This window comes from Hemitrygon akajei, chromosome 7 (assembly GCF_048418815.1).
Source record: "Hemitrygon akajei chromosome 7, sHemAka1.3, whole genome shotgun sequence".
NCBI lineage: Eukaryota > Metazoa > Chordata > Chondrichthyes > Myliobatiformes > Dasyatidae > Hemitrygon > Hemitrygon akajei.
In genome coordinates, this window is record NC_133130.1 from 97,918,342 (window position 1) to 97,942,369 (window position 24,028).

Consider the following 24,028-nt stretch of genomic DNA (forward strand, 5'->3'; position numbering starts at 1 on the left):
TCCATTACTGAACTGTTCCCACAAACTATGGACTCACTTTCAAGCATTCAATCTCATGTTTTTGATAATTATTGCTTATTTATTTTCCTTTTGTATTTGCACATTGTTGAGTTTGGTCTTTCATTGATTCTGTTGTGTTCCTTGGATTTACTGTGAATGCCCACAAGAAAATTAATCTCAGGGTGATGAGATGATGGTGTGTCATGTACTTTGATAATAAATTTACTTTGAAAGGTTGTTTAACTGTAATGTTCCACTATGGTGAAACCTAAGACCAAAGAACTCAGTGGATTCATCCTGTGACCCTGTAGATCAACATAATTTACTGTCACAACAGGTAGTGGCTCATATAGATTCCTCCACAAGGAGCCAGCATGAATTTGATGTGGCCTAGAAAACAGTGTTCTGAAAATGCTTTTCCTGAGATTTAACACTTCCACGACTTACCTGCTATTAATTGGAAGGCCGCTTTAACAAATTCTGAATGCTTTAAACTTTCTTGCAGGGATTTAATCTAGTAGATTCCATTGACAGGGACACCCCCCCACCCCATCACCCATGCCATACTTTTTTCTCGCTGCTGCCATCAGGAAGAGGGTACAGGTAGTGTGGGACTCATCAACAGGTTTGGAAATAGTTATTACCCCTCAGCCATGAAGCTCTTGAACCAGAGAGGATAACTTCACTTGCCCCATCACTGAAATGTTCTCACAACCTATGGACTCACTTTCAAGGTGCCTTCATCTCATGTTCTCGATATTTATTGCTGATTTATTTACTATTATTATTTCTTTCTTTCTTTCTTGTATTTGCACTGCTTGTGGTTTGCACACTGGAAGAATGCCCAAGTTGATGTGGTCTTTCATTGATTCTATTATGGATTTATCTAGTGTGCCCACAAGAAAATGAATCTCAGGGTTGTCTATGGTAATATATATGTACTTTGATAAATTTACTTTGACTAGTACAGATTTCATTGTAGGAGGGGGTAGCCCGATTAAAGGCTGTGGGGGAAAGCAGGTTGAGTTGAATTCCTGGAGCAACAAACTCAATTCAAGTATGATGCTGATTATGCTCCTTTTCAGCCACGCTCTACCACGATCGGCACCACAGCTCTAGAGTTAAAGCAAAACACTTTCACAAGCACATGAGTCATTTGCAAATTGACATAAGTATTTGTTTCACTGCTCAGGTTTGTACAGCTTCCATTGCGTAGTATTTTTACTTTAGTTATCTTGAGCTTTTACTTATAAAAATAATTCTTATAAAGTCAATGAGATGTCATGAAGTTGTTCAAAATATTACACATGGGAAACAGCTTCTTTAGGCTCCATGTCTAATTTAAAAGTAAGAATCTACAGAAGGTGCAGCTTAGACCTGAAGTGAGAAAGTAATAGTTGTGATTTTTTACTGAATCAGATTAAAATGTGTTCCATCCGTTCTTATAGCCCAAGGGAAATGTTAAGCAGTCATTTTGCTTTGAGGGCATTGGAATTTGCTTGCAACAAGGATTGTGAATTCATTTCAGTACTGAATTTAGTAATACCATGTATGTACATAAGAATGTATGTTTCTATAGCACAAATAAAATAATTAGAATGGAAACTAGAAGTCCTTGGTAGATATTGGAAGAAGAGACATACTCAATGATTTAGGAGCAGCTTCTTCCCCTCTGTCATCAGATTTCTGTATGGTCCATGAGCACTATCTCATTCTCCTTTTTTATTGCAATAGTTAATTTTTAAGAATTTTTGGTCTATAGCCTCCCCAGCACTGAGGACATTTTCAAAAGTTGATGCCTCAGAATGGCTGCATCCATCATTAAGGACCCCCACCACACAGAACATGCCCTCTTATTACTACCACCAAGGAGGAGGTACAGCAGTCTGAAGAGTCACCTTCAATGTTTTAGGAACAGCTTCTTGCCTTCCACTGTCAGATTTCTGAATGGACAATGAACCCATGAGTACTTCCTCAATATATTTGTCTGTTCTTGCTCTAATTTAATTTACACACATACATACATACACATACGTACATATACACAGTACTGTGAAAAGGTTTTAGGCACATGTAAATAAAATTCTGTAAAGTGAAGATGTTTTCAAAAATAATGAGAAGTTTCTAAATATCAAAAAATTCAGCTCGTAGGTTGTCCCAAGCACCTTGGACAACTTGCCACAGTTCTCCTGCAGATTTTGGCTTTCTCACTTGCTGCTTCTGTGTCTGCAGGTAATCCCAAACAGCCTCGATGATGTTGAGATCTGTGGAGGCCGTGCCATCTATGGCAGAACTCCTTGTTTATTTTCACTAAAGATAGTTCCTTATGACCCTGTCCATGTATTTAGAGTCATTGTCCTGCTTCAGAATGAAGTTGAAACCAATCAGACACCTCCCTGATGGTATTGCGTGATGAATGAGAATCTGCATGGCATTGAGGATTCCGCTGATCTTGACCAGATCACCAACTCCATTTGCAGAAATGCAGCACCAACCTGCAGGGAACCTCCTCCATGCTTCATTGTTGGCTACAGACTCTCATCCACGTAGTGCTCTCCAGGTCTTCTATCAAGAACTGGCCTCCTACTTGAGCCAAAAATTTCAAAATTTGACTTGTCAGTCCGAAGTACTTGCTACCATTGTTAGGCACCCCAGTCATTGTGTTTTTGTGCATAGGTGAATCTCTAGGCTTTGCTTCCACTTTGGATGAAAAGATTTTTATCAGCAATTCTTCCATGGAAACTACTTCTGACAAGAATTCCCCAGACTGTAGAGAGGTGTACATGACTTCCAGTGGTTTCTGTTAGTTCAGAGAATAGAGCAGTGTTGGACTACTTTTGATTTAGAACAGACGTCAGTTTGATATCTCCCACCTGCTGCACTCAGTTTCTGTAGCCAACCACTACATTTCTGGTTCTCAACCTTGCCAGTTTCTTTGTGTTTCTTCAGAAGAACTTGTACAGCACATCTTGAAATTCCTGTCTGCCACGAAATTTCTGCTTGGGAGAGACCTTGTTGATGCAGGATGACAACTTGGTGTCTTGTTGCTATGTTTACTCTTGCCTAGGTGAAAGAATTGATGATTAAACTGTCACATCTCCCACACCCTCACCTTCAGTTTGGTTGTCTTTCACCCAGTTTCATTTATAATACCATAAGATATAGGAGCAGAATTAGGCCATTTGGCCCATCAAGTCTGCTTCGCCATTTCATCATGGCTGATACAGTTTTCCTCTCAGCCCCAATCTCCTGCCTTCTCCCCATATCCTTTCATGCCCTGACCAATCAAGAATCTATCAACCTCTGCCTTATATATACATAAAGACCAGGTCTCCACAGATACCTGTGACAAAGAATTCAACAAATACACTCTCTGGCTAAAGAAATTCCTGTTCATCTCTGTTCTAAAGGGACATTCCTCTATTCTGAGCTTATGTCCTCTGGTCTTAGACTATCCCATCATATGAAACATCTTCTCCACATCCACCTGTCAAAGGTCTTTCCCGATTCGATGGGTTTCAATGAAGTCGCCCCTCATTCTACACCCATTTCTGTTTCAGTTAATCTGTTTAGTTCATTCTGCTCATTATGTCATTGATCATCAGCATCCTTTTTGTATCTTTGTTTAATCATGCACTGGGCTATATAACTACAAAGTAATCAAGTTTTTCTTTGAAAAGTGGTGCATTACTTAATATGTTACTTACTTTAATGAAATACAAACAAATTCTGTATGATTTAATTTTTTGGAAAATGAGTATTTGGAATTCTAAAATTTGCACTTTTCTACTGACACTAATACTGAAGATAAAAAAATAAACATTTTAAATATAATTTATATTATAAAATCTAGGGTGCCCAAGACTTTTCCACAGTACTGTGTATATATATAAAATGCATTTCACTGTGCTGCTACAAAACAACAAATTTTATGTCACATGTCATAAGTGATAACTAATTGGATTCTGATTATGTGAGATGATAATAGAGTGGCATATGGTGGCAGCCTCACTCCAAAACCACACTCATTTGTGGTCGTGGTCCATGTAGGGACCAATGACATGGGTAGGAAGAGTGAGGAGGTCCTGAAAGGTGAGTTTAGGGAGCTAGGTGCCAAGTTAAAAGACAAGACCTCAAGGATAGCAATCTCAGGATTGCTACCAGTGCCACGTGCAGGTGGGTTTAGAAATAGTAAGATAGTGCAGATCAACACGTGGCTGAGGACATGGTGCAGGAGGGAGGGCTTCAGATTTATAGATAATTGGGCAGTTTTCCAGGGAAGGTGGGACCTGTTCCGGCCGGGCGGTTTACATCTGAACTGGAGGGGGACAAATATTCTTGCAGGTAGGTTTGTTAGAGAGGCTCCAGTGGATTTAAACTAGATACGAGGGGGGAGGGGAACCAGAGTGTAGGAACAGATGTATGGGAGTAGGAAGAAAAAGAAGACAGTAAAGCTCTTTGTACTGTTAGAGATAAACAGAGAGGAGGAGGTGGAGAATTTCTTAAAAGCATTTATTTTAATGCTAGGAGCATTGTAAAAAAGGTGGATGAGCTTAGAGCATGGATTGATAGCTGGAAATATGATGTTGTAGCTATTAGTGAAACATAGTTGCAGGAGAGGTGTGATTGGCAACTAAATATTCCTGGATTTCGTTGCTTCAGGTGTGATAGAATCAGAGGGACAAGAGGGGGAGGTGTTGCGTTGCTTGTCAGAGAAAATATTACAGCGGTGCTCTGGCAGGATAGATTAGAGGGCTCATCCAGGGAGACTATTTGGGTGGAATTGAGGAATGGGAAAGGTGTAGTAACACTTATACGGGTGTATTATAGACCACCTAATGGGGAGCGAGAATTGGAGGAGCAAATTTGCGAGGAGATAGCAGATATTTGTAGTAAGCACAGGGTTGTGATTGTGGGAGATTTTAATTTTCCACACATAGACTGGGAAGCCCATACTGTAAAAGGGATGGATGGTTTGGAGTTTGTAAAATATGTGCAGGATAGTTTTTTGCAGCAATACATAGAGGTACCAACTAGAGAAGGGGCAGTGTTGGATCTCCTGTTAGGGAATGAAATAGGTCAGGTGACGGAGGTATGTGTTGGGGAGCACTTCGGGTCCAGTGATCACAATATCATTAGTTTCAGTATAATTATGGAGAAGGATAGGACTGGACCCAGGGTTGAGATTTTTGATTGGAGAAAGGCTAACTTTGAGGAGATGCGAAAGGATTTAGAAGGAGTGGAGTGGGACCATTTGTTTTATGGGAAGGATGTAATAGAGAAATGGATGTCATTTAAAGGTGAAATTTTGAGGGTACAGAATCTTTATGTTCCTGTTAGGCTGAAAGGAAAGGTTAAAAGTTTGAGAGAACCATGGTTTTCAAGGGATAATGGAAACTTGGTTGGGAAAAAGAGATATCTACAATAAATATAGGCAGCATAGAGTAAATGAGGTGCTCGAGGAATATAAAGAATGTAAGAAGAATCTTAAGAAAGAAATTAGAAAAGCTAAAAGAAGATACAAGGTTGCTTTGGCAAGTAAGGTGAAAATAAATCCAAAGGGTTTCTACAGTTATATTAATAGCAAAAGGATAGTGAGGGATAAAATTGGTCCCTTAGAGAATCAGAGTGGACAGCTATGTGTGGAGCTGAAAGAGATGGGGGAGATTTTGAACAATTTCTTTTCTTCGGTATTCACTAAGGAGAAGGTAAGGGAAACAAGTAGGGAAGTTATGGAAACTATGATAATTAAAGAGGAGGAAGTACTGGCACTTTTAAGGAATATAAAAGTGGATAAATCTCTGGGTCCTGACAGGATATTCCCTAGGACCTTGAGGGAAGTTAGTGTAGAAATAGCAGGGGCTCTGACAGAAATATTTCAAATGTCATTAGAAACGGGGATGGTGCCAGAGGATTGGCGTATTGCTCATGTGGTTCCATTATTTAAAAAGGGTTCTAAGAGTAAACCTAGCAATTATAGGCCTGTCAGTTTGACGTCAGTGGTGGGTAAATTAATGGAAAGTATTCTTAGAGATGGTACATATAATTATCTGGATAGACAGGGTCTGATTAGGAACAGTCAGCATGGATTTGTACGTGGAAGGTCATGTTTGACATATCTTACTGAATTTTTTGAAGAGGTTACGAAGAAAGTTGACGAGGGTAAAGCAGTGGATGTTGTCTATATGGACTTCAGTAAGGCCTTTGACAAGGTTCCGCACGGAAGGTTAGTTAGGAAGGTTCAATTGTTAGGTATTAATATTGAAGTAGTAAAATGGATTCAACAGTGGCTGGATAGGAGATGCCAGAGAGTAGTGGTGGATAACTGTTTGTCAGGTTGGAGGCCAGTGACTAGTGGTGTGCCTCGGGGATCTTTACTGGGTCCAATGTTGTTTGTCATTTACATTAATGATCTGGATGATGGGGTGGTAAATTGGATTAGTAAGTATGCAGATGATACTAAGGTGGGTGGCGTTGTGGATAATGAAATAGGTTTTCAAAGCTTGCAGCGAGATTTAGGCCAGTTAGAAGAGTGGGCTGAGCGATGGCAGATGGAGTTTAATGCTGATAAGTGTGAGGTGCTACATTTTGGTAGGAATAATCCAAATAGGACATACATGGTAAATGGTAGGGCATTGAAGAATGCAGTAGAACAGAGTGATTTAGGAATAATGGTGCATAGTTCCCTGAAGGTGGAATCTCATGTGGATAGGGTGGTGAAGAAAGCTTTTGGTATGCTGGCCTTTATAAATCAGAGCTTTGAGTATAGGGGTTGGGATGTAATGTTAAAATTGTACAAGGCATTGGTGAGGCCGAATTTGGAGTATTGTGTACAGTTCTGGTCACCGAATTTTAGGAAAGATATCAACAGAATAGAGAGAGTACAGAGAAGATTTACTGGAATGTTACCTGGTCACCTAAGTTACAGGGAAAGGTTAAACAAGTTAGGTATTTATTCTTTGGAGCATAGAAGGTTGAGGGGGGACTTGATAGAGGTATTTAAAATTATGAGGTGGATGGATAGAGTTGATTGAGAGTAGGAGAGATTCAAATGAGGACATGAGTTGAAAGTTAGAGGGCAAAAGTTTAAGGATAACATGAGGGGAAATTTCTTTACTCAGAGAGTGGTAGTTGTGCGGAACGAGCTTCCAGTAGAAGCGGTAGAGGCAGGTTCGGTATTGTCATTTAAAGTAAAATTGGATAGGTATATGGACAGGAAAGGAATGGAGGGTTATGGGCTGAGTGCGGGCTACTGGGACTAGGTGAGAGTAAGCATTCGGCACGGACTAGAAGGGCTAAGATGGCCTGTTTCTGTGCTGTAATTGTTATATGGTCATATGGAAGAGTACTGGCATTATCAAAATGCATGACATTTATAAATAAAATAAATTGTAATTGAAATTCACTCTACAAGCCTGGAATATAGTTCATATTATTTTGTTCTGATTTTTTTAGGTAGTAATGCTACATAAAGAAATAAGTTTGCAGAACAAGGTAAAAGTTGGAATTAGGTGCTAGAGGAATCAAAATACAGAACTGATTTATTTAACAAATAACATGACATAATACATGGGCGTAGCATGGTGGATGAGAATTAAATACTAATAGTGATGGAATTTTGCTGTGGCTGCAGTTTGAACATTTTTTTCCCTGTACCTTTTCCAGGGTTTACTAATTGCGAAATTAAAACATTGTGATTGCTGTTTCAGGAAGTTATGCATTACCTATCTTTGTATTTACTTGTGAAATGCTTAGAATGTTAATGGCAGGGGAAAAGAGCAAATACTGTGAAGTATTCCTTGGAGAAGTGAATTAATTACCAAGTTATGTAGGAGCCAAACAACCACAATACAGTTATGAAAGAAAATGTCTGGTGTAGTATCCTAATGTATTTGCAAATAAAACATTATTGTAACTGGATTTTGTAAGACATTTTAAATAAAATGGGAATTATCTTTTTCAGATGGGTGCATGTTTCTCTAAGGTTTTTAATGGTTGCCCTCTGAAAATCCACTGTGCAACATCATGGATTAATCCAGATACAAGAGGTATTTATCATTTTCAGAAATAAAAGGTGCAATTCTTTCTTTTGTTTTCCACATCTATGCATTTTTTTTTCCATTTGCAGACCAGTACCTGATATTTGGTGCTGAAGAAGGCATTTACACTTTAAACCTCAATGAATTGCATGAGACATCAATGGAACAGGTAAGCAATTTGTCTTCAAATTAAATTACTTAAGCATTTAATTAGTTTACTACAATAAAGTTGTAAAAGGAATTGGTGTGTTTTTTTACTGTGTGAAGTGGTGGCAGAATGAAGCATCTTCTTCTTAAACCCATCACCCCTACTGGGGCATAACCTGCTGACACACAGATCCTTTCTCTCCCAAGAATGATGTCTTTGGAGTTTCTGTAGCTCTAGGCTTTTATGGGATGGAGTTGCTAGCCTCCTCCTTGGGACTGTGCACGGTGGAGTTAATAGGAAGCATATTTTACTCATTTTAATCTCTAAGTTATGTAATCTGTTATTTCAAAGAGCTTGTATTTTCATTCTAGCTTGTACAGAGAAGGTGCACATGGTTGTATGTGATGAACAATTCGTTATTATCGATATCTGGTAAGTTGAACTTTTTCAAATGGAATGTTTTAATCTTTTTAAACTGTTCTTAAGCACTTTTTCAAATTTTTTTTTGCAAATGTTATTTTCGATTTCTGAAAGTTCCTTTTTTACTTCAAAATGTAAAAAGGAGACTTACTGCATAGATGCTACCTGAGCTAGTACTTGACTGAAACATTTTCTGTTGTTATGTCAGATTTTCGGCGTTTCCTGTATTTGGCTTACATGTCTGCAAATGGCTTGTTCGTACCAGTTTGGCTGAGGTTCTCTTGCTTTAAGACTACTTGCAGAGGTTTACAGTGGTGCTAGAAAGTTTGTGAGCCCTGTAGAATTTTCTCTATTTCTGCAGAAATATGTGATCGCATTTTCACACAGGTCCTAAAACTAGATAAAGAGAACCTAATTAAATAAATAACACAAAAAACATCAACACACACAAAATGCTGGTGGAACACAGCAGGCCAGTCAGCATCTATAGGAGAAGCACTGTCGACGTTTCGGGCCGAGACCCTTCGTCAGGACTAACTGAAGGGAAAGATACTAAGATATTAAGATAAGAGTCTCTTGGTATCTTTCCCATCAGTTAGTCCTGACGAAGGGTCTCTGCCCGAAACGTCGACAGTGCTTCTCCTATAGATGCTGCCTGGCCTGCTGTGTTCCACCAGCATTTTGTGTGTGTTGTTGTTTGAATCTCCAACATCTGCAGATTTCCTCGTGTTTGCTCACTCAAAAAACATTATACTTTTTATTTTATTTATTAAGAAAAATTATCCAATATTACATGTATTTGTTGGAAAAGAGTATATGAACCTTCTACAAAAGCTATTTGGAGACAGGTGTTCCGATCAATGGGATGAGATTAGAGGTGTGGATTGAAGAAATGCCCTGCCGTATATTAAAAAAAGGCACACAAAGTCAGGTTTCCGACAGAGCCTGCTCTTCTCAAGAAAGATCTGTTTATGTGCACCATGCTTTGATCAAAATGATTTTCAGAGGACCTTAGTAGAAGAATTGTAGAGACTCATGAAGCTGGAAAAGGCTACAAAAGCATTTCTAAACACTTGAGTGTTCATTAGCCCACAGTGAGAGAATTTATCTACAAATGGAGGAAACTCCGTACTGTTGCTACTCTCCCTAGGAGTGAGCATCCTGCAGAGATCACACCAAGAGCACAAGGTGCAATGCCGAAGGAGGTAAAAAGGAACAAACCCAAGGGTAGCAGTAAAAGACCTGCAGAAATTTCTGATCATTTGTCCATTATAAGAAGAACAATGAACAAAAAGGTGTTTGTGGAAGGACTCCATGGTGGATATGCTGCATGTCTTAAGTTTGCAAAAGACCACCTGGGTGTTCTATAATGCTTCTGCGACAGTGTTCTGTGGACAGGTGGCACAGAAGTTTAACTTATTGGTAGAAATGTTTAGAGAAGAAAGGGCTCTGCACACCAACACCAAAACCTCATCCCAGCTGTGAAGCATGGTGGAAGGAGCATCATGGTTTGAGGCTGCTTTGCTGATTCAGGGCCTGGACAGCTTGTAGTCATTGAGGGAACAATGAATTCAAGATTGTATTAAGACATTTTACAAGAGAATGTTAGGGTAGCTGTCTCACCTGAAGCTTAATAGAAGTTGGATAATGCAATAAGACAATGATCTGAAAGACAAAGGTAAATCAACAGCAGAATGGTTTAAAAAAGAAGAAAATTTGTGTTTTGGAATGGCTGAGTCAAAGTCCTGATCATAACCCTATAGAAACGTTGTGGAAGGACCTGAAGCAAGTAGTTCAAGGAAGGATGCCCATCAATATCCCAGAGTTGAAGCAGTTTTGTAAGGAGGAATGGCTTAAAATTAATCCAAGCTGATGTGCAGAATACCAGAAACATTTGGTTGAAGTTATTGCTGAACAAGGGGGCACACCAGTTACTGAAAGCAAAGGTTTAGATGCTTTTTCCATCAAGTACATGTAATATTAGATAATTTTTCTCAATAAGTGAATGAACAAGTATAATTTTGTTTGTGTTTTGTTTTGTGTCTTTATTTGGTTTTAGGACCTGCCTGAAGATCTGATCACATTTCAGGATATATAAGCTTTCTACACCACTGTATGTTGCCAATAGAACTCTTAGTGACTTCCAAAATGTTTGCCATGATAAAGAGTTGATGGGACTCATCCAGTTTGACCCTCCTTTGTTTCAGTTTTCAACAGAGTACATTCCCTTAAATTATCTGCCCTTAGGATATCTGCTGTAATCCTCCTTAGATGGAGAGATGTTGCCCCGCCCACGCATGCTCAATGGCTTAACGATATTATGTCCTGTTTAGACCTTGAAAAAATTCATTATTCAATTCTTAATTTGGATATAAAGTTTCATAAGGTCTGGGGACCTTTTATTGAGTATTTTCATAACCTTCCTCTTAATTAAGGTTTTTTTTCAGTCCCTTACTTTCAGCTTTTTTTTGGTAGTAGGCATTATTACCTTCTGTTTTCAAGCGTATTTACAGTTTTGGGGGTTTGATTGTCCTGATTTATATTCTCTATATTGTGTTGTGGTTGGTCTGGAGTTTCTTTTTGCTGTGGGGCTTGGGGAGGATTCTAACTTTACAAGACTTCAATTTGGGTGCTTTTTCAATTATCTTTTTTGTATTATATTATTATTGTATGTTTATTTTCGCACTGTATTAATTTTTTTATTTTGGTTTGGGTTTTTTTTTTCTTATCTGTAGTATTGTAGAAAATGCATTAAAAAACAATAAAAAAAAGGATATCTGCTGTAGGACTGGAAAATTGCAAATATTACTCCAAAAGGGGAGAGAGACAGAAGAAAGGAAATTACAGGCTAGTTAGTCTGACCTCAGTGGTTGGGAAGACATTGGAGGCATATGATAAAATAGGACAAAATCCGAATGATTTCCTTAAGAGAAAATATTGCCTGACAAATCTGTTGGAATTCTTTGAAGAAATAACAAGCAGGATAGACAAAGCAGAATCAGTGGATGTTGTGTACTTGGATTTTCGGAAGACCTCTGATAAGGTGTCACACATGAAGCTGCTTAATAAGTTAAGAGTCCATGGTTTTAAAGGAAAGATACTAGCATGGATAGAGCATTGGTTGTTTGGAAGGAGGCAGAGTGGGAATAAAGGGAGTCTTTTCTGGTTAGCTGCCAGTGACTAGTGGTGTTCCACAAGGGTCTGTGTTGGGACTGCTTTTTACATTATATGTCAGTGATTTGGATGACAGAATTGATGGCTTTGTTGGCCAAGTTTGTGGGCGATACAAAGATGGGTGGAAGGGCAGGTAGTTGAGGAGGCAGCGAGGCTACAGGAGGACTTTTAGATTAGGAGAATGGGTAAAGAAGTGGCAGATGGAATAGTGTCAGGAAGTGTATGGTCATGCACTTTGTTAGAAGGAATAAAAACGCAGACTATTTTGTAAATGGAGAGAGAATTCGAAAACCTGAGTTGCAAAGGGATTTGGGGGCCCTCATGCAGGATTACTTAAAAGTTAATTTGAAGGTTTGAGTTGGTGGTGAGGAAGGCAAATGCAATGTTAGCATTCATTTTGAAAGGACTAGAATATAAAAGCAAGGATGTAATATTGAGGATTTATAAGATTCTGGTGATGCCTCACTTGGAGTGTTCTGAGCAATTTTAGGCCCTTATCTAAGAAATGATGTGCTGACATTGGAGAGAGTTCAAAGGAAGTTCACAAGAATGATTCATGAAAGGAGCGTTTGATGGCTCTTGGCCTGTACTCGATGGAATTGGGAACAATGGGGGGAGGGGGAATCGCATTGAAACCTATCAAATGTTGAAAGGCCTCGATAGAGTGATTGTGAAGAAGATGTTTCCTGTGGTGTAGGAGTCTAAGACCAAGGTGCACAGCCTCAGAATAGAGGGACACCCATTTAGAATGGAGATGAGGAATTTCTTTAACCAGGGAGTAGTGAATCAGTGGAATTCTTTGCTACAGGCAGCTGTAAAGGCCGAGTCATTGGGTATATTTAAGGCAGAGTTTGATAGGTTCCTGATTACTCAGGGCATGATGGGATACGAGCTGAAGGGAGGAGATTGGAAATGTATCTGCCATGATGAAATGGCGGAGCAGACTCAGTTACCTCATTGTAAACTCTTGCTAAATGAACCATGGAAGTACGCCTGTGCTTTCCTTTACTACCGAGACTGTCCCCACCATCAAGGACATTTTCAAAAGATGATGTTTCAAAAAGGCAGCATCCATCATTAAAGTCCCTCACCACCCAGGGCATGCCCTCTTCTCATTGCTATCATCAGCAAGGAAGTGCAGGAGCCTGAAGGCACACACTCAACATTTTAGAAACAACTTCTTCCCCTTCACCATCGGATTTATGATTGGACAATGAACAACCCGTGAACACTATCTCACTATTTTTGCACTGCTTATTTAATTTTTAAAATGTATATATTTCTTATTTATGGTATATAAAGGTATACCATATACATTTATGGTACTTAAGAACTTTTTAAAAGCTATTATTAATGCTTTTTGAGAGGGTGATTTTAGATGCATATCATATTTTTACTGAGTTAAGTATTGTATGTAATTAGTTTTGCTACAATAAGTGTATGGGACATTGGAAAAAATGTTGAATTTGCCCATGGGGATGAATAAAGTATCTATCTATCTATTTATATTTTATATATTGCGCTGTACTGCTGCCACAGAACAACAGATTTGATGACATATTTCAGTGATAATAAACTTGATTCTGATTTTGTGAAGTCATTGCTTTCCTGATGACACCCACACTCTGAGCACAGTATTACTCAGCGAGCTTCACCTGTCCCCTCTGTGGCAGTGCTAATTTGTTAAAAGCACTGTAGTTCTATACGTATGGTTAATTTATTTTGCTGATGGGGAAAGGCTGTGATATACTAGGGACAAAGACATGAACTGTCACACTTACACTTGCTCTCCTGGCTTCTTCCCTTAGTACTAGAGGCATTTTCCTTGATGGAGAAAGCCAGTCTACTTGTCTGTCTGTTATCTATTCATATACAAGAAAAGAGCTTTTATTGGATTAAAAGAATTCTTGCTCCACTTCCCTTTGCCATGCCTTATTAACATATTCTTCTAATACCTTGCCAATCTAATTAACCCAAAGTGCCTCGCCACCATGTAGGGACCCGTACTTGTTTCTTTGTTGTGTGGGAGCAGCTGCAATTAATGTTATCACACACTAGGGGGCATGTAATTCCAACAAGTTAGAATCAGAAGCCTACTTGAAATTAAACCTAATCACCTGCAGCCCAATATGAATCTGACATAAATTGACATTTTTTCCTCCTGATGGACCTGTCCTGACATGCAGAAAGAAAAGTGAGACCTATACATCTTCGCGAATGCTAGAAATACTCATTAAGTCAGGCAGCACCCGTGAAGAGATTCTCCCATGATGCTGCCTGGTTCAGCACTGTGCATCCTGACTCAGTATTTCATCAGAATGTACACCTGGTTTGAAGCAGGTTTGCCAAGGTGGACAAGTTCAAGTTCTTGCATGCTTTGTAATATTCATTGGGAGAGGAAATCAACATTTCCAAGATCCAAAGATTTAAATTACATTTATTATCAAACCTTGATTAGTTTGCTTACAGGCAGTCACAAAGCAAGAAACCTGAAATAACCCAATTTTTTTTTAAAAACCCTAATGTGCAGAAAAAAATAAATTATGCAAACAATAGAAGCAAGCACAACAACAGCATTCTGAATCAAATGGAGTCCTTAGATCCTGATCCCCAGAATAGGTCCAAAGCCTTGGAATTCAAGTCATCTTGTTAGTGGGGCAAATGGCCGCAAAGTTTGTAGACATGAAGCAGAGCAGCCGGGGGCAGTCTTGCAGCCTATCTGGGCCAGCGCTTAAATCGTCTGAACAGTGGATTGTACCTCACATTAGGACCCAGGCTCCACTACGACGAATCTCATCGGGCCTAGATTTTGCTTCTGAAGGTGTTCTCAACCTCTCCAAACTGGCTTGGCATCCAGAATGATGAAACCTGGCCTGACTCTAGGCACCCTGCCTTCCAGTCTATCTGGGCTGGCACTTAAATTGTCCAAACAGCAGATCGTGCCTTCCATTAGAACCCGGGCCCCGCCATCCAGTGATTGGTTTCGGGCCTAGATTTCGCTACCAAAGAAACTATTCTTGACCTCTCAAAACTGTTTGGCACTTAGAGTGATGCACCCTCGTACCCGAGTTAGTTGGACAGGCCTTGGAACTCCTCTGCCTTGATGTCTATCTACCAGGTGCCATGTTGACTCAAGTCCTGTCAGCATTTGCCACAGTAACTGCTGCAACAGTCCCATAAACTTAGTTGCCTTGCAGTAGCTGCTGGCACTCACAATGGAGAACGGGTCCCTGCTCCAGCCTTCTAACAAGTACTGACATTCGGTCTACCTCTCATCCCGCTGTACAGTTCCCTGTCCATCTCCCTCACCAGCCCCCCACCCATCCCCAAAGATGGAGCTTTTCTGGCTGACTGTTCCCATTTCCTCATCCTTTTGTTTATGATGGAGCTCATTTGGAATAACTTGATCATGCTTGGAGGTCACACGTTACCATTGGTTATTGGTGGATAAATTAATGTTTGCAAAAAGCTTAAAGTAACAAAAAGCAACAAGGACGTACTAATCCCTTAATGCTTGGAATGCATTCATGGACTTGGCACCGAGATGAGTCATGCACATCGGGTTCGGTGCTTTGCTGGAAGTGTAGCAGTACCTGAGTGTACCTGGTATGACCTCTGCCCCCAACCCCCCCGACCTTCATTGCTGTCTGTGGGGAGTTTGCACGTTCTGCCTCTGACTGTGTAGGTTCCATCCGGGTGCTTCAATTTCCTTCCACGAGCGGTAGTGTAATTGGCCATTGTAAATTGCCCCTAGCATGTTGGTCCGTGATAACGTCTGGAGGGTTGATTGGATAATAAGGGGAATGAGATGAATGTAAGTGGGCAGTGAATGGACAGTCAGCCGGTCTGTTTCTGTGCTCTATCCTTTTATGACTCTATGATGTTGACTGAGGTGACTTGTAAAGTTAGGGTAGTTGTGTAAATTTTGAAGTGTTTATTTACATTGCTTTACTCTTGTACTCTTTTCTGACACTTTGGTATCGCATGAGGTTCCAGTCCATCTGAGATGATGCACAAACCAGTTGTGTTGGTTTACCATACCTATGTGTCAGAATAAGATAATATTGACATGAAAAGGCATTAGGGTTAAGGGAAGCTGGGGCATACTGTCATAGATGATTAACAGGCATTTGATTAAACAAATGACAGAGGAGATATTTTATGTTACATCGTCCTAAGGTACTGGTGGCCTACCTGATAGAATGAGTTTTTAATAGTAAGTTGTATTATATGGCAGCCAGATTGGTGAAGGTCAGTCATATGTACAAGTCCAGTGAAAACATCACAGGCACATATAAGCAAGATTCACTAAAAAAAAACGTACAATTGTTTAGAAGAAAGACCACAGTTGAAACAAATAAAAGTTCACTTTAGTTCGAAGTGATTATGGTGTTGCTGAACTCTTGTGATTAGGGTTGTACAGGTTGGTTCAAGAACAGAATGGTTGAAAGGATGTAGCTGTTCTTGAACGTGCTGGTGAGGGACTTCAGGCTTCTGTATCTTCCTGTCGATGGTAGCTGCAGGTAGGTGGCATGGTCCAGTTGGTATGCTTGAGATGTTGCAACTGGAACCTTTCAGGGATCTTGAACAACATTTGGGGAGATATTTTGATCCTCAGAGGAAGTTCTGTCATTTAGTTCCAAATAACATTCCTGGCAGAGCTCTAGCATAGATATATGTGCCAGTCTACTGGCCTTGTGACTTCCTGTGTGAAGTGGTTATGGAGTCTATAGATATCGCCCTCTTCCCAGGAATAACTGTGTTATCCCACTGTGCCAGATGGAATGTACATCTTAAAAGAAGACATGCTGTGTGGTCAGAGCAAGGAAGGCGTCTGATTCTGAGAATTAGGACTCTTTTGCTACTAATTTCAAATACATCATCTCAGTTTTAAATTGAATAATGTTTTAAAAACAATTTCATGCTTTGTGCATGAAAATTTGTTGGAGCCAGAAGCCACGTTTAGTTCAGTATAAAAGTGTATGCAAGTAGTTGCTTGTCGGTAGTGATAGAACATAAAGCTGGAGTTCAGTTTCAAGCTTAAGCTTAATTGTCTTTCAGCCATCCACGTAAATACAGCGGAAAAGTGTTCCTCCGGGGCCAAGGCACAAGACACAGTACTGGCAGTCGCACACAGTGCAAAGCACATATAAGAGAGCAGTAAACATACAGTCATACAAACATATATAGCCCAAGTCCCTGAGTGTCATGGCCTGTAGAGGGTTGTTGTTCTGGAGCCACAGTTCTGCAAGAACAAGTATGCAGCAGTTCTTCATGCAGTAGTGTAGTTGCGGACGAGTGCAATCCAGCTTGTGTTCACCAAGCGAACACTGGAGGCAGCACTAATGGGAGGGACCAGCCACACCGCACACCACTGGCGTCTCCTCCCCTGGGCGGCTGCAACAGCATGAGGGCCTGGTCCGTGCAACAACTGAGGCTACATAGCTCCCCCGCCGTCGGTCTCACCAGCGAACCAGACTTGCAGTGTTCTACATTACAAGTGTCCAACAGGGTCTTGTGATCACAAGAAAAACATTCAAGAAAATCACTTGCACCGTTTGTTGGACTGCACACCGCCTCTGATGCCGTCCTCCTTGGGTGGCCATAGCCACCGGCATCACGGTACGGAACAGTACGGTAGTAGAACACAGAACAGTACAGCACAGGAACAGGCCTTTCGGCCCACAGTGTGGTGCTGAACCAGTAATCAAATAACTAAACTAATCCCTTCTGCCTACACAATGTCCATATTCTTCCATTTCCCTCACATTCATGTGCCAATCTAAATGTCTCTTAGATAGAAACTAAAATTTGACCTTAATGGTAATATCCGTATTATCAACTGAGATTTATATCTCACCACCCACACACCCTTCATGGCAGCCAAGGAATTTAAATCCTGTTAATTGGAATTTTAATTATTTAATATTTTTGGCTTTGAAACTACCAGATTTAAAAAATATATAGCTACTTTGCTCCCAGCGTAGCAGCCTCTACATCAGTGAGACACAAAATTGATTTGTTGTGCACCTTCGCTCCATCACTACAGGTAGGATTTCCCAGTGGCCAACCATTTTAAATCCACTCCCCAATCCCATTCTGACATGTCAGTCCATGGCCTCTTCTACTGCCATGATGAGGCCATTCTCAGGCTGGAGGAGCAACGCCTCATATTCCGCCTGAGTAGCTTCCAACCTGACAGCATGAACATGATTTCTCTAACTTCTGGTAATTTCTCCTCCCTCCCCCTCACATCTTTTCCATTCCTTATTCTAGCTCCCCTCTTCTCCCCTTCTCTTCTCACCTGCCTATCACCTCCCTCTGATGCCCCTCCTCCTTCCCTTTCTCCCTTGGTGCACTCTCCACTCCTGTCTGATTCCTTCTGCTCTTTAACTTTCCACCCATCACCTTTCACCTTCTCATTTCATCTCCCATCTCCCACCCACCTTTCCCCTCACCTGACTTTAGTTATCACCTTCTAGCTTATACTCCTTCTCTTCCACGCACCCAATGTTGGCTTCTTTCCCCTTCCCTTTCCAGTCCTGATGAAAGGTCTTAGCCCAAAACGTCATCTGGAGCTAGTCTGTCTGTTATGAGTGGTCCTACAGCAGTGGCTTCACGTCATCCTTACTGACTTGGTACGGTCTTATTCCAGGTTGTTGGGAGGCCTATTGCTATTGGGAAAGGGTTAAGTTAATATGGCAAGAGGATGGGAATCCACACGACAAGACAAGAAGGAAGCATTGCAAAGACCAAAGCAAAGGTTCGAAAGGAGAGGAGTAAGGGTGGAAATACAGAAAGAATGTGAAGGTTTCTAGATTCTAACAGGACATTGAGTGTAAGTAACTTTATCTGAATGCCCGTGGCATTTGAAACAAGGTCAGTGAACTCGTGACACAAATCAGTAAAGGGAGGAAAAGAATGTCTCCGAGGGAATAAGATGAGGTTTCAAACGAGGTGTGCAGCCTGGAGTCCAAGAAGTGTGGAGACGGGACATGAGCCTATGATTGACTGCATTTCTCAATGATTAAAGCATTGAGGAAGATTGAAATCAACGAGGACAGAGTAGAAGACAAGTGGGTGTTCATTGCCATCTGGCTGCTTTTAACTGGTCTCACTCGCTTGCTGCTCCCGGAGGAAGATGCCTATGTTCAATTGGTCTCTCCTGCTCTTTTGCTCGATGGTGCGGGAATCTTGAGTCTTGGGCAAGGTTTAACTGATGTGGTTTGTGGATTGAACTCTGTAGTTCATGTCACACGTTTGTGGTTGCCTCTTTCTCTTCGTTGCTATTTTGTGCAATTTTGATCGGGGTAGACTGGCTCTGTGGCCTGCAGTCAGTGAACGACACAACGCTAGATTGAACTGAGGTGAACTGAACATCTCTGGACTCTTTCGATTGCTTTTGTGGTTTGGTGTTTTATATTCTGTGTTGTTCACTTGGTTTTTCCCATTTGCGTGATTAGTACTTTTTTTGCACATTGGGGTTTCGGTGTTTTCTCTTTGAATGGGTTCCATGATTTCTTTGTTTTGTGGCTGTCTATGGGAAGACGAATCTCAGGGTTGTGTACTCCGTACAGACTTCGATAATAAAAAGTACTTTCAATCTGGAATCTTTGAAAAGTTGCTTGATGTAGAAACTCTCATCACATCAAAATTCTGAATCGCAAGCAAATTATCTTGTTTGTTTTAAGATACTGGAACGGACCTACACAACTGCAGTTTTTTAGCTCACGATTTCATGTGCCTTTAAAGTATCTTGGCCACAACATTATGTTGAATGTCAGTTTAGACTGGAATAAGGAATAGGATATACAATATAAAGTTAACATCTGTAAAAGATATAAAATGTAAAATTTTAGTAACAAGGTGAATGTTAATGGACCACAAGAAACCAGGGTGTCAGAAAGGGTAGATATTTGAGATGGACTTTAATACAGCAGAGTGTGAAGTATGGTATTTTCATGGGAAGTATGAGGAGAGGAAATGTAAGAACATAAAGACCATGCTGTGTTGTAGATCTTCACTCAGAGGCCAGTTTATTAGGTACACCTGTAAACCTTGTTGATTAGCCAATCATGTGGCAGCAACTCAATGCATTAAAGCATGTAGACATGGTCAAGAGGTTCAGTCTTGTTCAGACTAAATATCAGAATGGGGAAGAAATGTAATCTCAGTGACTAAGGGGATGATGGTGCCAGACTGGTTGGTTTGAGTATCTCAGAAACTGCTGATCATCTGGGATTTCATGCACAACAGTTTCTAGAGTTTATAGAGAATGGTGCGAGAAACAAAACATATCCAATGAGCGGCAGTTTTATGGGCAAAAATGCCGTGTTAATGTGGGAGGTCAGAGTGGAATAGCTTTAAGCTGACTGGAAGGCAAGAATAACTCAAATAACCATACATTACAACAGTAACATGAGTGAATCTGTAGATGCTGGAAATAAATAAAAACACAAAATGCTGGCAGAACTCAGCAGGCCAGACAGCATCTATGGGAGGAGGTAGTGACAACATTTCGGGCCGGAACCCTTCATCAGGGTTTTGGCCCGAAACGTTGTTGCAACCTCCTTCCATAGATGGTGTCTGGCCTGCCAAGTTCTGCCAACATTTTGTGTTTTTATACATTACAACAGTGGTGTGCACAAGAGCACAGCACTGTTAAATGCACAACATGTTGAACCTTGAAGTGGCTGGGCTACAGTAGCAGGAGACCACGTAGATGTACTCTGTGGCCACGTTATTAGATACGGGAGGTACCTAATGAAATGGCCACTGAGTGTATATTTACAGATGACAAGGCAGGATAAACAATTTAAGAAACTGTAGAGACTGCAGATGCTGGAATAGAACATAGAAATCTACAGCACATTATAGGTCCTTTGGCCCACAATCTTGTGCCAACCATGTAACCTACTCCAGAAGCTGCCTAGAATTACCCTACTGCATAGTCCTCTATTTTTCTAAGCTCCATGTACTTTTAAGAGTCTCTTAAAAGACCCTTTTGTATTTGTCTCTACCACCTTCACTGGCAGTGCATTCCATGCACCCACCACTCGCTTACCTCTGACATCCACCCCCCGGACCTACTTCCAAGCACCTTAAAACTGTGTCTCCTCGTGCTAGCCATTTCAGCCCTGGGAGAAAGCCTCTGGCTATCCACACAATCAATGCCTCTCATCGTCTTGTACACATCTATGAGATCACCTCTCATCCTCCGTTACTCCAAGGAGAAAAGGCCTTCACTCAACTAAATCTGAGGAAAAATCAACAGTCTTCTGGAGGAACTCAGCAGGTCAAGGATTACCTGTCAGTATGGTGGTAGAAGCAGGGGTGTCGTCAAGCAGGGTTTTAGCCCAAAGCATTTACAATTGCTTCACCTCCACTACAGCAGGCGGTGTTTGACCCATTGAGTTCCTTCAGCATCTTTTTGCCTCAAATTCCAGCATCTGCATTATCTTATGTTTTTGTAGGTCCATGTACATGTGTGATATCCTGTCAATGGCCTTCTGGTTCATGCTGACTAGACAAGGGTCCACTCCCAACCTGTTCTCAGGTTATGGAGTTTCATCAGTAGATTAATGGTGCTGCATAATGAATGTACTCTCCAAAATGGGAGGGAATCAGGAATTGGATGTAATTAATTGTCCTACACAAACATCTGTAGCACAGTCCAAATAACTGGGTGAAAAATAAAGAGCATCTCCAACAAGTTTGGAGTTGGGCAAGGTTGCTTGCTCTCCCATGCCTTGTTTTTTTGATGCACAGAGTCTTCTGCCAAATTCATCAAGAAGGAAGTGGGTATAAGAGGCTGACGATACCAGATTTGATTCTCGCTGCTCTAAGTTTCCTCCAAGTGCTCTAGTTTCTTCCAAAGATGACACAGGGTTAAGGTTAATTAATTGTGGGCGTGCTGTTTTCATGCAGGAAATGTGACAGTTGCAGGCTACCCCCAGCACAGTCCTCAGACTATATGGTCTTTGAGGCAAGTGATACATTTTACTGAATGTTTCGATGTACAAATGACAAATAAAGTTAATCTTTAATCATCTTTATCAGTGGGGCCATCAAATCAAAGAGTCCCTCTACCTGGATGACATCAGCCTTCTTCTACTGTTCAGATCCATGATCAGTTAGTGTCTGTGAACCATGTGAACTGACCCTGAGCTATAGTTAGCCATAGGAAGAGCAAAGTCATGCTGTTTGGCATCTGGCCAGATCAGTTCTCTGTTCCCTTCGTTTCATCATTTTCTGTTTTATTATAAATTGTGATCTGATATCGGCTTCCTACCAGAGTATATAGACACAGCAAAGTAAGTCTCCCTCAAAAATAAACTCAGTTTTAAAAAAAGTTTAATCAGCAACCAATTTACTACTTTAAGCATTAATTTTCTCTATCTCTCGCACACCTGTGAGTGGTATGCTACCATTTACAAATGCATTGTTGAACTGTGCTAAGGTTCAAAATTTCAAAGTAAATTTATCATCAAATTATGTATATGCCACCATCTGCTACCCTAAGTGTATTTTTGTTGCAGGCATTCACAGTAGAACATATAAATATAGTAGAATCAATTAAAAGCTACACGCAAAGACTGACAACCAACCAATGTGCAAAAGAAGACAATCTGCACAAACAAAAAAAAAGTAAATAAATAATAGGCAGCATGGAGTAAAGGAATTGCTCGAGGAATATAAAGAATGTAAAAGGAAACTTAAGAAAGGGATTAGAAAAGCTAAAAGAAGTTACGAGTTTGGTTTGGCAAATAAGGTGGAAGTAAATCCGAAAGGCTTCTACAGTTATATTAAAAGCAAGAGGATAGTGAGGGATAAAATTGGTCCCTTAGAGAATCAGGGTGGTCAGCTATGTGTGGAGCCGAGGGAGATGGGAGAGATTTTGAACGATTTCTTCTCTTCGGTATTCACTAAGGAGAAGGATATTGAATGGTGTAAGGTGTGGGAAACAAGTAAGGAAGTTATGGAACCTATGACAATTAAAGAGGTGGAAGTACTGGCGCTTTTAAGAAATTTAAAAGTGGATAAATCTCCGGGTCCTGACCGGATATTCCCCAGGACCTTGAGGGAAGTTTGTGTAGAGATAGCAGGAGCTCTGACGGAGATCTTTCAGATGTCATTAGAAACAGGGATTGTGCCGGAGGATTGGCGTATTGCTCATGTGGTTCCATTGTTTAAAAAGGGTTCTAGAAGTAAGCCTGGCAATTATAGACCTGTCAGTTTGACATCAGTGGTGGGTAAATTAATGGAAAGTATTCTTAGAGATAGTATTTATAATTATCTGGATAGACAGGATCTGATTAGGAGTAGCCAGCATGGATTTGTGCGTGGAAGGTCATGTTTGACAAACCTTATTGAATTTTTTGAAGTAGTTACGAGGAATGTTGACAAGGGTAAGGCAGTGGATGTAGTCTATATGGACTTCAGCAAGGCCTTTGACAAAGTTCCACATGGAAGGTTAGTTAAGAAGGTTCAGTCGTTAGGTATTAATGCTGGAGTAATAAAATGGATTCAACAGTGGCTAGATGGGAGATGCCAGAGAGTAGTGGTGGATAATTGTTTATCGGGATGGAGGCCGGTGACTAGCGGGGTGCCTCAGGGATCTGTTTTGGGCCCAATGTTGTTTGTAATATACATAAATGATCTGGATGATGGGGTGGTAAATTGGATTAGTAAGTATGCTGATGATACTAAGGTAGGAGGTGTTGTGGATAATGAGGTGGGTTTTCAAAGCTTGCAGGGAGATTTATGCCGGTTAGAAGAATGGGCTGAACGTTGGCAGATGGAGTTTAATGCTGAGAAGTGTGAGGTTCTACATTTTGGCAGGAATAATCCAAATAGAACATACAGGGTAAATGGTAGGGCATTGAGGAATGCAGTGGAACAGAGAGATCTAGGAATAACAGTGCATAGTTCCCTGAAGGTGGAGTCTCATGTAGATAGGGTGGTGAAGAAGGCTTTTGGAACGCTGGCCTTTATAAATCAGAGCATTGAGTACAGAAGTTGGGATGTAATGTTAAAATTGTACAAGGCATTGGTAAGGCCAAATTTGGAATATTGTGTACAGTTCTGGTCACCGAATTATAGGAAAGATATCAATAAATTAGAGAGAGTGCAGAGAAGATTTACTAGGATGTTACCTGGGTTTCAGCACTTAAGTTACAGAGAAAGGTTGAACAAGTTAGGTCTCTATTCATTGGAGCGTAGAAGGTTGAGGGGGGATTTGATCGAG

General features: G+C 40.6%; 1 protein-coding gene across 8 annotated transcripts in view; it reads left to right on the forward strand.

Annotated features, from left to right (window-relative positions):
* map4k3a (mitogen-activated protein kinase kinase kinase kinase 3a) overlaps positions 1-24,028 on the forward strand; it is a 275,670-nt gene that overhangs the window by 228,048 nt on the left and 23,594 nt on the right. For all 8 annotated transcript variants that reach the window (XM_073051531.1, XM_073051530.1, XM_073051535.1 and 5 more), the window contains 3 exons: positions 7,964-8,048; positions 8,129-8,208; positions 8,559-8,619. In XM_073051531.1, the coding sequence (XP_072907632.1) occupies positions 7,964-8,048; positions 8,129-8,208; positions 8,559-8,619 (226 nt within the window). The remainder of the gene's footprint in view (positions 1-7,963; positions 8,049-8,128; positions 8,209-8,558; positions 8,620-24,028) is intronic.